Raw genomic sequence first — 14,893 nt, 5'->3', positions numbered from 1 at the left:
GGAAGGGTGGGAGGAGGGGGAGGGAAATGGGAGGCTGGGAGGAGGTGGAAACTTGTTTTTTTTCCTTTTCTCAATAAAAAAAAAAAAATTAAAAAAAAAGAGGGCTCAAGCTCCCCAGACTAGCAAATAACATGTTCTACAAGCTGACCTCCCAAGAAGCTCATTTCCTATTATTCTCTAACATACTCTCAATTCAGAATACAAAATAACAAATCTTGTCAATTTAAATTTCAGAAAATATGTTCAATAATAAGCACTAAGCATATTAACTTCTCAATGTATATTTAAATACTTTGCATAAATTTGATAAAAATAACTTTAATTTTTATGAGTCAAATTTAACATAACAAAGCCAACATTTTCTTTTATTTCCTTATTTAATGTACTGTTTCACCGATGACTTGGAAACCAAGAACCTGGCACTTACTTTTGTAGTTGCAATACTATTCACAAAGCTGATCTGCTGGAACCCTTTCTCACTCAAGGTGAGGCAAACATCCCATCTTTCATTTGCAAGTTCATGGATAACTTTGAGGGCCACCCCAGTTTCATCCAATTTGTCTTTCACATAAAGGTCTACGTAGCTGCGAAATCCATTTACCTATTAAATTATAAAACAATGAATAGTCACTCACAGGTCAACAGTATAAATACATGCCACTAGTTACTTCTCTTACTTTTATTCTCATATAAATAAAGCAGCTTTTACCCAAGATACAAGTCATCATGACTCTCTTCTGGACCCATTTGTAGAGCATTCATTTGTGTGTATATTGATGAAGTTGAGAAAATATGGTTATTAAGTTATTATAAAGTCTTTCACAAAAGTAATTATTTTATGTGACAAATATTACCTTTCAGTATAAGTTAAGATTTGAGGAAAATTAAAGCAAAAGACATCTCTGTCCTTATGGAAAACAGCTAACCAAATGAATTAACAATTTTTACAAGCCCCTTAAAGAACTGAGACTATGAAATAACTGAGGAGAGAGACACCTGCTGAAGAAAACCATAGAATCTCAGTATTTGCTTAACTAGAGCAGAAGTTTAATAGAATAGTACAAACCTTACACTAGATGTCTTAACTAAACATAATCACTACTGGAAGACTGCAAGCATAGGACGCTCCTAAGGTCTATGGTTGAGGGTGGGGATTCCAGGTTCCCATCCCAGCAAGTTTTCCCTCCAGGAAATGCATACACTTGTTATGGTGCTGGCTAGAAGAAAACAGCAGCCAGTGGAAAATCCAGCCAGACTCCATTCTCTTACAAAAAGAAAACAAGGAGGGAGCTTATTCTGTAAGTCAGTGGGCCTCAGGATTCAGACTGAGGACACTTATGGAAAGTTGCTACAGCTGGAGAAAAAGAATTAAGGGCAGACGAAAAATCTCTACTCATGAAAGATGTGCATAAGCACTCTGAAGTCAGTCTGCAGGAAACAGACTTGATGTGCACTCCAGGACTGGATTTCATCAGACATTAGAGAACTCTTCTCTTACATGCTAACCCCAGACCAATAAGCCTCTAATAACAAGAGTGAATTTCAGCCAATAGAGCTACAAGACAGACCATCTCTGCCAGGTAGTTCAAAGACTTGAACAATGAAGAATAGAAAGAAACAAACTTCAAACACAGTCCACCTCTTAGTCCAGTAACAGAGCCTATTTACCTCAGCACTACTACCTAATACAATATAGTTTGCCACAAATACTTTCAGGAATTCTAAAAAGAATTTAAAACTGAAAATCAGAGTCAGCTCCAGAGCTGGGTAGATGGCTCACTGGTTAGGAGCACTTCCACTCTTGCAGAGGACAAAGAACCCAGGTTCCCAGCACCATATAAAAAGCTCACAATTGTCAGTAATTCCAGTTTCAAGGGATTGTCTGGCCACCACATGCACCAAGCACACACACACACACACACACACACACACACACACACACACACGGTACACAAACATATGCACAGGCCTAACACTCAGACACATATAATAAACCCAAACTAAAAACAAAGCATCTCAGACACATCTCAGATGTTGTTACATGGCATTTAAAATCACTATCATTAGTATGGCAGTCTCTAGTGGGAAAGGCATTCCACTTCAGATGAAAAATGGAATCCAAATAATAAAGAAAATGAAAGTGCTAAAAATCAAAAGCACCACAGACATAAGAAATGTCACTGACAGAGATCATTGGTAGGGGGAAAAGCTAATAAAGTCGAACACAAGGCAACAGAAACTAAACAAACTAAAACAAAGAACAAATCAGCCCAAGCCTCAAGTGTGATAAAGCCAGCATAGCCTGTACACCAGAGGAAAGAGAAAGAATGGTTCAGAAAGTTCAAGCAGTCATGCCTAGAAGTTTTCAAACTTTGTAACACCAATAACAACAAAAACAACAAAGTCAAGGTGCTCAAAGAATGTCTCACAGGATAAATGAAATCACATACTAAACCACCCCCACACACACTCAGATTCTCACACACATACATATTAGATATATAAAATCTTCACAACAGACAGAAGAAAAAGAAATATGTTAACCTTACCAAGAGAAGAACACAAACACATCACAACAGTCTTGTAATCATAACACATGTCAAGCAAAAATTGAGTGGCATCTTTATATGCTGAACAAAATCTACTATCAACCCATAATTCTTTTGAAAAAAATATCATTTGAAAGAGAAAGAAAAAATAAGGATTTTCTCATATAATAGCAGGGAATTCATTGTCAACTGTTCTAGAAGAAAGGTTAAAGAAAATCCTTGTGCAGAGGTATAAGATTAAGTCAAGAAGTTTAAACTGAGCCAAATGGCACATGTGTGCAATTGGAAGTCCTCCGGAGGCTGAAGCAAGAAGACTGCTTGAACCCAGAAGTCACAGGTCAGCCTGGGCAACTCAGCATAACTAGATCACCAAAACAACCAACAACAACAAAAACAAATGCGCAAGCACGACTGTGTATGTCTCAGAACTGAGAGCCATACAAATCTATTTCTTCTGCCTCCTTTTCCTCTCCCTACAGTGCTTACAGGCTGTATAAGTAAAGTGAAATGTCTTTAGCTCAGTGAGTAAAGCACCTGCAGTGGAAACATGAGGACCTGAGTCAGATCCCCAGAACCAACACCAAGCCAAGCACAGCAAGGCACATTTGCAACCCCAATGCTCCTACAGAGAAATGGGGAATAGACATGAGAACCCCAGAAACTGACAGCCAACAAGCCTGGCATTTGCAGCACAGGGCAGTGGTGCGAACAACAAAGAGGCTTTGTCTCAAGCAAGTTGGAAGGTGAGGTCAAAAGCTGAGATTATCCGCTGACCTCCAAATTCACAGAATTGTGTATGCGCAAACACACGCACATGTGCGGACACACACACACACACACACACACACACACACACACACACCACACGAAATGTCTAGTTTCAAGGACACAAGGAGTGGAAGAGATGACCTGAGGTTAAAGACTTATAAAGTCTTTAGCTATATATAAATTATTAAATTACATGTTACTTCAAACCCTATGGAAATTAATAAAAAATTCAAAGGTATTAAATTATACATTATCATTAAATCTATTAAAATGCTATACTTTTTTTGAATGATCATAGGACAGACAGAAGGAAAGAACACATACAAGAAATAGAAATTACTTAGCAAGATGACAGCTAATAGATTACATAAATCAACAATCAGACAAGATTTGAAAAACAAGATATAACTATCTGCAGTCTACAAAATAACACTTAAATTTCATTACAGAAGACACTTACAGGCAATTTCTTTCCATTGAACATGACCTTGACCCCTTTACATGAACCAGCCAAATCATAGGCTCTTCTAGTCATGAGGGCCACAATGTCTTTGTCAAGTTTTTCCATCTTAAACTTGGATAGATCTGGTTGGAATGTTATACATGTATAATCTTCACCATCAAAATGTTTAATTTTGGCTTCAGAAGTCTTCATCATATTATTCATCCATGTCTTTAAGAGAACATATAAATATTTCTTTAATGCTTCCAACTTTTATAACACAGACTTGGCTCACAAAACACTCATTTACTACAACATTTATATTTCCCACCCTCACAACAACAAAATACCTTGAAACTGCTTAGTAGTAAAGTCAAAAATTATAAATGTTATATTTATACCAGGTTGGTAATGAAAATAAACTGCATATCTTTTATACAAAGGCACTGAAGCATCTTCCACATTCAGTATGCCCCCATGGACTTTTATAAAAGCAAACAGACATGTTTATCTAATAAAATTATTTTAATTTATGTAAAATTCAAAATACTTTTCCAAAAACCTACCAACATTTCTTAAATAGGAAGCATAACTCAGCAAGGAATTTCTCAAGTATTCTTTAAGTGGTTACATCTGTTAAATAAAGCGCCCTGCCTTAAGAGAATGATAGAGAAGCTATATAAAATCTAGAAATTCTGGTATCTCTTTGGTGATTGACTAATACTTTTAAAAACCAAACTAATTTTTATTTTTTTAATTTAATTTTGAAAAATATTTAAACTTCTATTATCTAAGCAAAACAATAAAACATTTTTAAAGAAATGAGAAAATGGACATATTACTATCATACCTGCTTAAAACTATGTTTGTATTCTTTGCAAGCCGTTTCTACTGTAAACTTTGTACTAAAAATATTACAAAGTTTTGCACCATAACCATTACGGCCCCCTGTAAAACAAGTTAGATATAAAATTTTAGTTCACGTTATTTTAAAGGAAATTTATTAGCTGACCTATCACAGTGCAAGTCTAACAGAAAACACTGCTATTTGTTGTGTCACTTTTTCTAACTGACTGGAAGTCCTATGTTTACGGTTTTTTTATACTAAAGAAATATTAGGATTTAGTAATACGATAGGTACTATACAGCATACAATATAGTATCATTAAAGACATGATTTTCTACTCTCATAATTTAAGAAAATAAGAATCTTTTGATAAATCAAGTCTAGGTGAGTATGAAATCTGAACTCCTAACAAAGTCACTTCATTTATATCCACTTCTTGGAGCCTTGGGCTTAAAAGCAGCTATCAACCTACTGAGGCAACAGTGTATTTCCAAAGTACCTTATTCCTGAGTCTTTTTCACAGGTTTCCTTATATGAGACGCTTTAAGAAATGGGAATTTGGAAACTGTATGTTAAGAAAAAGATACTTATCATCAAAGTTTCATTTAGACTTTACCTGTAACTTTTTTCTCATCATCATCATAATTACTCGATGTTAAAAGCTGTCCAAAGATCAAAGCAGGAACATAAACTTTCTCTACTTTGTGTTCTACTACTGGAATGCCTTTCCCATTATTCCAAATGCTTATAATATTAGATTCACTGTAAATACATAAGCAAAATTTAGAACTTAAAATCAAATGTTAATTTTCACAAAAAGCATTGAACTACAAAATAAAGTTGGTTACAACCAAGATGTAAGTTACTATCAACTAGAAAACACTGGCATTATATTGATGAGGACATGTACTTCAGTACTAGAGATACAACCAATGTTAGAATCAGTGAGATCTGCAAGATAACACCAAAAACTTTCCTAGAAGAAGCCTTTCTCCATCTCCAAGAAAAGAGTAAAAGAAGACAATGTAAAAGAGTGTGGTGTAAACAGTGCAAAAATGGAAAATCACAGATCTTTTAAAAAAAACTTTCAATTGTTTTTGCCTGCTTAGCATATATCGTTTATAATCAATATGATTATTTGTCATCAATCATCATAATTTCAAAAACTTTAAGTTTGGTACTTCCTAATATGATTACTAAATGGGACTTTCACTGATAGTACCTCTACTGAAAACAGTTGAATTCACAAAAAGGTATATTTTAGCACATATGCTGTACGACTTGAAAGTGTTTTAGGCTTTCAGCTCCAAATACAGGAAGAATTGCCAGCTTGAAAGAAGAGTCAGAACTCTGGCCAATGCGCTCCCCACATTTTTTGTTCTGGTGCTAGAGTACAAACCCACGAAATCCACACATTTTAAGCTTATACTGAGCTACAGTTCTAATCCTATTTGTTTGATTTTTAATCAGACAGATGTCGGCAAATGAATTATTTTAATACTAGCCATCTAATATATAATAAGCTTTAAATTCTCCCGTAGGTTGTACTGAATTCTCTAACTTCTAGAATAGCTGCCACACTATTGGCATGGGCATGTCTTACTGCTCATTCATTTCTATGTCATTTACAATCAACATTTTATTCTTTCCACCACAGAATACTTTGGGGAACCAGAAGAAAAGCTACGTGGGACAGTGTAAGTATTACTTTCTCCTTCCTACAGGACATTCACAGGCACATATGCACAAAAGAAAGTTCAAAAATAAAAGTGCCATATAAAAATGTTAAGTACAAATGAAAGAATCTCAAAGATAGGCATGCGAAAAATATAATCAGTTAATAAACAGCACATTTCCCTCCCTCGAATTCTGCTTTATGACTTCTTAAATTGGAAACTTAAACAAAATTGCAACTCTGAAAAAACATTCACTTTAATAAAAGCATTAGTTTTATATGATTATGTGTAGTTTAAAAAATAACCTAATAAAAAATTCATAAAAGTCAAAATGTTATGGTTAAAATACAAAATAAATATATAAGACTTTGCAACTTGTAACAAATGCTTGTTACAAGCTTTAAATATATGCTAAATCCAGAATTTAGAGAAAAGGCTAAATGAGAAATGGCTGTGTAACTCATACCAACGATTTATAAACAAAATAAAAATCAAGAAGTGAAAAGTATGCCCTTAACCCTTTTTATTTGAAGTAGTTAAGAATTTTCTACAAGAGGTAACTAAAATAAGGTGATGATAAATAAAATCTGACATTTATCACTAAAAATTCAAATAAATATATGCATATGTCTCACTCATGTCTACACAAGAATATTTGTGGATTATAAGGGAGTTAAAAAGAAAAACATTTTAAGCATCAAATAATGGGGGGGAGATAAAATGTCAAATGTATGTCTTCTGTCATGCACAAAGTCTAAATTTAAGCACACATACACACATGGCACACATACTTACACACAAAGAAAGAAAAAGAGGAGAGAGAAAATCAGAACAGTAGAGGACAGGTGAGTATGAGCAAGTTATGATACACACATATTAAATATGTCACAGTGAAACCCAATATTTTGTGCCTAACTAAAAAATTAATAAAACAAGACTGGAAAGATGGCTCAGTGGTTAAGAGCACTGGCTGCTCTGCCAGAGGTCCTGAGTTCAATACCCAGCAACCACATGGTGGCTCACAACCATCTGTAGTGGAATCTGATGCCCTCTTCTGGCATAAAGATGTATTCATATATATAAAATAAATAATCTTATAAAAATTAGTAAAAATTGTTATAAGACAATTTCTCTGAAGAAAACATAGTAAGTTGGTAAATAAACTGCTCACACACTTAACTAGTCTACAGAGTTATTTATTGTACAGCTCCCTTCTTTTCTCACTTTGTTGAGATTACTAAAGGCATTTTTTTAAGTACAACACTGCTGACTTTAAGTAACTAGAATTAATATAAAAGAACTAAATGATAGCAACTATGTCCATCAAAAACCCATGTAAGAACTGAGGACAGTAGCACATTCTAAAGTAAAAAGATGATAAATTTGAGGCCTGTCTGAACTATCCTACAGACAGAACCTAACTCAAAAGACCAAAACAAATAAGCAAAATATTTTTTAAAAAAGCTCCTTTTCCTTAGTTTTACACCTGAATCATTTAGTTCTGAATTTTACATAAGTTTACAGATAATTAAGCATTCACTATGCCTCACTCCCTACTAGCTCTCTTCAGAAAAAAAACATAGTGCTTATTCATTACAATTAACTGATAATTTCCTAAACAAAGAAGAAAATGAATCATGTTAGCTAAAATTCCCTTGAAGAACATTGGTGTAATTCTTAACTTACAAGTACCTGTATATCTAACTATACACAATCTCGAGAATATATTAGTAAAAATGATCCAAATGAAAAAATATGATAAAATAAAACCCACAAATTTTAATAGCATAATTATAAGGAAATATGTTTTATATTTTGCAAGTAATTTTATGGTACAATGAAATACTAATTTTTTGTTTTATAGTTATACTATCTATATGTTACATAGTTTTACATTGATCTTAGCCATGCCCTCAGAAATTAAATTACTGACAATAAGACTATAAACAAAACTTAAATGACTAAATTACTACTGACTTTAAAAGGCAAAAAGCTTTCACAAAAGCATGCCGATAAGAGACAATACAAAACAAAAGTTTCTATGAAAACTATTTCATGTTTCACTCCACTCCTTCCATACACATCTTTACAAATACGGTCACCACAGTGAAACCTAACTAGCCAAATACCCAGCAGATTTCATTTATTAACTAAGTCATATATAATGAAAAAAGCAGAATTCTAGTCATGAAAAATAAATTTATCTCATGATTTCCCCAGAATATCACTAACAATCTCAGCCTGGCGTCCTGAGGAAAGAAAGTAAGAAGAGAAGATGGATACCACTCTAACAAGTAAAACGGAACCAATGCATCAAAGAAAATTGGTCAAGGAAATACTTCTGAGGGAATGAGCATGAGAAGGACAGAGAAGAAACAAAATAATAAAGTCCAAAACAACAGGGAAACAAAGCCTTAGAGCTGTGCATAATACACAGTTGATGGTAAGTCGGGGATTACCTGAATAAAACAGCTTAGCACAAAAGAAATCAAACTTGGAATATACTTACGGATCAATAGAAACCTTAATACAGGTCATGTTCTTGTCCCTCTGCTTATTGTCAGCAGCATTGACTACAAGATTAAACATCACAATGAGTAATAAGGCACACAGGTTATATAAACTTATAAATACAACTATATGTGCATCCCAATTTAATAATAGCATTTGCAATTAGTGACAGCTGATAATTATTAACTTCAACTACAAAAATATTGTTTTCTAAATAAAACTAAGTTTTACTTAGTAATTCCAAATACTATTATGTTACAGCAAACACATGCGTGCACACACACAAAAACACCCCACACACATATAAGGCAAGGGGGGGTGTTTATTGATTGCAAATATAAAAAAGAACAAAAACATCTAAATATAAGACCTAATCCAAATTTAAAAGTAAAACATATCGTTTATTTTACATCTTGGTGACAAAATATAGTTAGTTACTTTATCTTAATCTCCTTCAATAAACTACTTAATTTATATGCAGATTAAACTGGCTAACTAGTTATTTTTAATGACCTTATGATTCAAAATTCTAAATCTTAAACTAATTATATTTTTTCCTTCATAAAATTAGTATCTTAAGAAATTATGGGGCTGGAGAGATAGCTCAGTGGTTAAAAGCACTGCCTGCTCTCCCTAAGGTCCTGAGTTCAATTTCTGGCAACCACATGGTGGCTCACAACTATCTGTAATGAGAGCTGGTGCCCTCTTCTGGCCTGCAGGCATATATGCAGGCAGAACACTGTATACATAATAAATAAATCTTAAAAAAAGAAGAAAGAAGGAAGAAATGAGCACAGACATTCAGTTTCCACATTAAAAGATCATGCAATAAATCTAAAATAGCAGCATCCAGCTAGAGGCCAGTGTGTGAATGCAAAGCATGATCGGGTCTGCCCCGTTACTTTCCCCAAGGACTTATAGGAAGAAGTTCAGAGATCCACACAACCACAGTCTAAGAAACCTCAAGCTATATTAATGAGCTGAGCAGAGAATTTCTATAAAGTCCAAAGCTAAACACTTTTGCAAAGTATAAATACGGCCCAAGTCACTAAGGCATAGCTACTTCCTTTTAATTGTATTAATCCAAGGATTTGGAAGGGAACAGAAGTTACTAAACTAAGCTGCCCAACAGAAATACCTGAAAAACTAAATTTACAAGTCCAACCCCCAGTTCACACAATCTGCCAAGATAAGCCCTGTGGTCCTCATATGTAACATGTTCCCCAAGTAACGGTCATGTTAATAAGCGCCCAGATGAGGGCACACAAGAGTACAGTTCTCTTTAGGACTACAAATACAACACTCTAGTTCACACAAGAACAAACAGCAGCAAAAAGCTTCCAGCAAAGAAATACAAAACTATTATAGTGGGGCATCAATTTTCTAAAGAACATACATATATTAAATACAAAAAACAGCAAAATACTTTTTTAAATTATGCTGCAAAATTTGCTTGAGATATATAGAGCCAATAGACTGTCATTATAGAAAACACGCATTACATCCTAAGGAAGTACTCACCCAAAATTTCATCAAAGATCTTGTATAAGCCTGGAACAAAGGTAACCTCTCTGCAGTTCATTCCTACATCTTCATCATACACCCACATCAACTGTGTTAAGAGAATGATTCAAAATATGTTTTACTCCATAAATCCCTAACTCCAATTTACATAAGGTAAATCTATATTGTCAACAAGGTATAGTAGTTCAGGTCTGTAATCTCAACACTAATATGAAGCTGAGTAAAGAGAACTGTCACAATTTGAGGCCAATCTGGGCTACATGTGAGTTAAATGCTAGACGGAACTGCAAAGCGAAACCATCTCAACAAAAGAAGAGAACAAAAATCCATATTGTCATGTTCCCTATTTAAAACAGGCATTCAAAGTAGAGAATGTATAACTCCAGATAGAGTCAAGTTTAGTAGTGACAATGAACTTAACTAAAACTGAAAATTTATTCATTTTGTATTGCTTGTATTTCATTCACATATAAAGTCAGTTTTAACTTTATAATAGCTAATAGTTTGTGTGTAGCCATGTGTAAGGCTCTGGATCCAATCCCCAATGCCAAACACCTCTGATTTCAATTTCTCTGACAGTTTCAGAAAGCATAGGTTAGCAGTCCTAATTCTAACCATTCTACAGAAGATGGGGACCCCAAATCCAATTCCTAAGGCCTAGAGATTTCTCTGTTTTTCTGTCCAGAACTCAGAACCACTAGAGACAGTACTTACATAAGTTCAAAAGTATGAAAAACATCTATTTACTTTATATTTTTGTTTCATGATTTATGTTTATATTGTAGACTAAACAGAGTATAACAATGAAGTCTGACTTTGGGCTTCTCAAAATTGTTAGAATCAAACAGAATAATATAGGTAAACCAAGCCTACAGTAAACATAAATAAGTCAATTCTAGAAGGTACCACTATTAAACCATGGTACACACTGTATTGAACTTTCAAAAAATTCTTATGGCAGCTGGGCATGTTATTACATGCCTTTAATCCCATTACTGGGGAGGCAGAGGCAGGTGGATCTGTGAGTATGGGCCAGTCTGGTCTAAGAGTAGTTCCAGGACAGTGAGGGCAGTAACACAGAGAAACCCTGTCTCAAAACACAAAACGAAAAATATTCTTACAGAACCATTTTATTCTACACTTCTGTATTCTGATGTACTTATCTCCATAATGTAATGAATAGATTTCCACTTCTCCTAGGTATCTCTCAGAGTTCATTTTATTTTGTTTTGTTTATTTTCTGGTATGAGTTTCAGGCCCAAGGCCCTGTGCACTGTGAGTTACATTCTTAGCTCCTCTCTCCCTTCTTAATCATGATCAAAGAGACATAAAATCACAGGCTTGAAAACTACATAACCACAATTTTATTGAAACATTGAAAAAGAAGATATACATATTCCCTAATCTCAATCAATTTTAGAAAGAAATTACCTGGGTCAATGGTTCTACGGATCCAATGTATGTATCAGGACGGAGGAGAATATGTTCAAGTTGGGTCTTCTTCTGGTACACTCTCTCAACAGACAACTTCTTTGAAGAATCATTTTTGTTTGCTGTTTCCAATTCTTCCTTTTTTGCAGCATTGTTCTGATCAAAAAGAGTCTAAAATTAACCAAAATATCAAATCTACATACCCTGCCAAGGGCAAACTAAGACGTGTATGGGAGCATGACACCCATCGTTCAGTCACTGAAATTCATGTCCTAAATATCACTGTTACTATACAGACTGCCTTACGATAAGCAGTTAGTAAGACAGGGCCCCATGTCTCTAAGATATTAAGTTAATGTTTTGTGTTCCTCAAGACTTCCCAAAGGATTCGGGTTGCAGACAAGCTACAGAATCCTAATAAAATCTGAGTGGCTCTGAGGATCGCCCAAAACAACCTATATAGTTAATAAATACAAGAGGCAGGTGGATCTCTGGGAGTTCAAGGCCAGCCTGATCTACAAAGTGAGTTCCAAGACAGCCAGGGCTGTTGCACAGAGAAACTCTGTCTCAAAAGAACAAAATAAATAAGTACAATACAGCCAAGACTAGCATGGTTTTTATAAAGTTCTCAAGTTGCTCATCTTAGTAGATCATGGCAGTTTCAGCTCAGAGTGACCCAATAATGAGGTGCCTACTGATTCATTCCTCTGCCAGGTTCAAGGATCTAACTAAAGCTAGGTAATGGTAATGGTAACCATTTCTACAACAGCGGAGAACTAAATCAAACTTCCACATCGAAAGACTCCCCTGTCTTCCTCACAGTAACAGAACATTTCCTTCTAAATTCTATAACACTGACTAATATAGCATCTCACTAATAAAGGGATTAATATGGTTATTTTCAGTTTCTTAACATAAATATAATACCATGTTTGAAATTACTTCTTTAAAATGACATCATATATGTTTAAAAATCAAAATGCATGCCTTTTGGGTAACCTAAACAAAAATAAGACATATATATATATATGTATATATATACATATATATATATCAGAAAAAAACAAGGAAATTCAAGTATCAACTGCATCTTCAAGGCCTTAAATTTTATATAATACTAAAAGCATTTAATAATGTTTCAAGTATGACTACTTTTACTGATTTTTACTATAGTCATATTATCTTTCATTTATATGTTTATCCATTAATAGTGCTCAGTTAAAAATAGCTTTGTATAAATGAAAGTAATTATTCCATATGCTTTTCATATTCTATTTCTGTCCAGAGTTTTATGATGAAATAGCTGACCAGAAATATAAACTATATTTTTAAAATACCAGTTCCTAATTTTGTAATAATGTTCTCTGCTATTGTGATGTTTATAGAAGTAACCTATTTTTAAAATGAGAACTGCGTTGGTTAAATTTGTCAATTTGATAGAATGTAGAATAACCTAGAAGACAAAACTTGTGGGTGTATTTATGAAACTGTTTTAAAAACAGTTTAACAAAGATGGAAAAAGACTACCCTGAAAGTCAGTAGTATGCATAAAACACAAAGAATAAAAGGAGAAAGCAAGGAGAACACCAGCACTCATCTCTGTGCCTGCCGGATGCAGACGCAATATGACCAGTTCCCTTGTGTTCCTTGTACCACAGTTAGAGCCATTCTCATGCCCAAAGTAACCCCATTCTGTCCTCCTGCAAACATTCTCATCCATTTTTTACAGCATAAAACAAATTGGTCTAATCAACTAAACCCTCCAACTGTACACCAAAATATACCCTTTCTTCTTCACGCTGCTTTATCAAGTATTTTATCACAGCAATGGGAGAAGTAATAACTAACAAAGGTTCTCGGAGTAGTTAGAACAATAATCATAATAAAATCTTTGTCTAAGTACTTTAAAATGGTAGACCTACCCAATGAAAGGAAGATGAATTTTTTACCAATAACTTAGAAGGAATAGTCAAAGTATATGGTTATTGACATAAAGATTACAGATTTACAACAAGTACACAAATCTTTCCCATCAAGTTTACTTCTCTAAAACAAACATCATTCTAAAGAAAATATTTTCAGGATTAACTCAATCGGAAGTTAGTGTCTACCAATTTAGATTTCAAAATTCACCTTAGGAGTTTTTACTGAACTGAACTGAATCTGGAGACGTGAATAAAGGCCTGCCTTATGCCATTTTCAACAACTGAATCACATTCCTGCACCTTTCTAACAAATGGTTGGCATTTCTCCAAAATGGCTAGAAGAGAAAAAGAAGTGATCTGAATCTACCATATCCCTATCAAGTTCAAAGAATTGTCATTCTTGCAAAGACGACACTTTGAAAATCAGAACACAGCATAAAGTCAACAAGACTGAAGATTAGGAAACTCCAAACCTCCTTTCCCCACAGAAACAGAGCTTATACTGTAATATATGAACCATTCATCCTTGTAAGAAATCCAGAAACTGTTAAGAAACTCCCTCAGGAGAACACAAAACCTCATCCAAGGCCAAGACCCTTCCTCAGCAAGGCAGAACAGAGAGGAAATACAAGTTCTTTTCCTAAGTGGACCTCCAAAGGGAAAGTAGAAGTGCTACCAGAGGGACCATTTGCTATCTTGCTTGAAAGTAAGCAAGCACAGGCAAGAACAGTTGCTAAATCAGGAGCTACTGAGAACAAAGGAAATCAAAATAATTTGGTCCAGCACCCAGAGTCCGTAGTTCTAGGAATATACATTAGGTGGAGCTCTAGTACCATAGCTTACTACAATGTGTACAGGATGACCCAGGAGGGCAGAGGAGGCAACCACAGACTGCCCTAAATATAGATATAGACATACCTCATCAGTGAACAAGCCCAGAGGTCATATCCCTGGGAAAGGTTTGCAAAGTCCCCTGATTCTCTAGATGAACTAACTAGCTAGAGAAATTACCCAGAATACAACCTGAAGAAGAGGAAGCTGAGCTTCGAAATGCTAGAGCCCCTGAGAAAAAGAAAGACAAAGAAAAGACATTCAAGGGACAAATTAAATCTCCACAGCTTGCCCCTTAAAAAATGTGGTGCTTCCATCAGTAATCCTAGCACTTGAGAAGTTAAGGCAGGAGGACTGCTACAAATAAAGGTCAGACTAGGCTAGAGATC

The 14,893-nt window shown here is 34.6% G+C and overlaps 1 protein-coding gene across 1 annotated transcript in view; it reads right to left on the bottom strand.

Annotated features, from left to right (window-relative positions):
* The window catches only part of Top2b (DNA topoisomerase II beta), a 64,232-nt gene that overhangs the window by 35,495 nt on the left and 13,844 nt on the right, over positions 1-14,893 (bottom strand). The window contains exons 2-8 of the mRNA XM_005348557.2: positions 11,749-11,904; positions 10,315-10,405; positions 8,792-8,855; positions 5,223-5,368; positions 4,610-4,707; positions 3,778-3,990; positions 428-601 (exon numbers count right to left, since the gene is read on the bottom strand). Coding sequence (XP_005348614.1) covers positions 428-601; positions 3,778-3,990; positions 4,610-4,707; positions 5,223-5,368; positions 8,792-8,855; positions 10,315-10,405; positions 11,749-11,904 — 942 coding nt within the window. The remainder of the gene's footprint in view (positions 1-427; positions 602-3,777; positions 3,991-4,609; positions 4,708-5,222; positions 5,369-8,791; positions 8,856-10,314; positions 10,406-11,748; positions 11,905-14,893) is intronic.

Source organism: Microtus ochrogaster, chromosome 6 (assembly GCF_000317375.1).
Source record: "Microtus ochrogaster isolate Prairie Vole_2 chromosome 6, MicOch1.0, whole genome shotgun sequence".
NCBI classification, from domain to species: Eukaryota; Metazoa; Chordata; class Mammalia; order Rodentia; family Cricetidae; genus Microtus; species Microtus ochrogaster.
The sequence above is the reverse complement of the archived record's forward strand: the minus strand, read 5'-3'. Positions and strand labels throughout refer to the sequence as shown.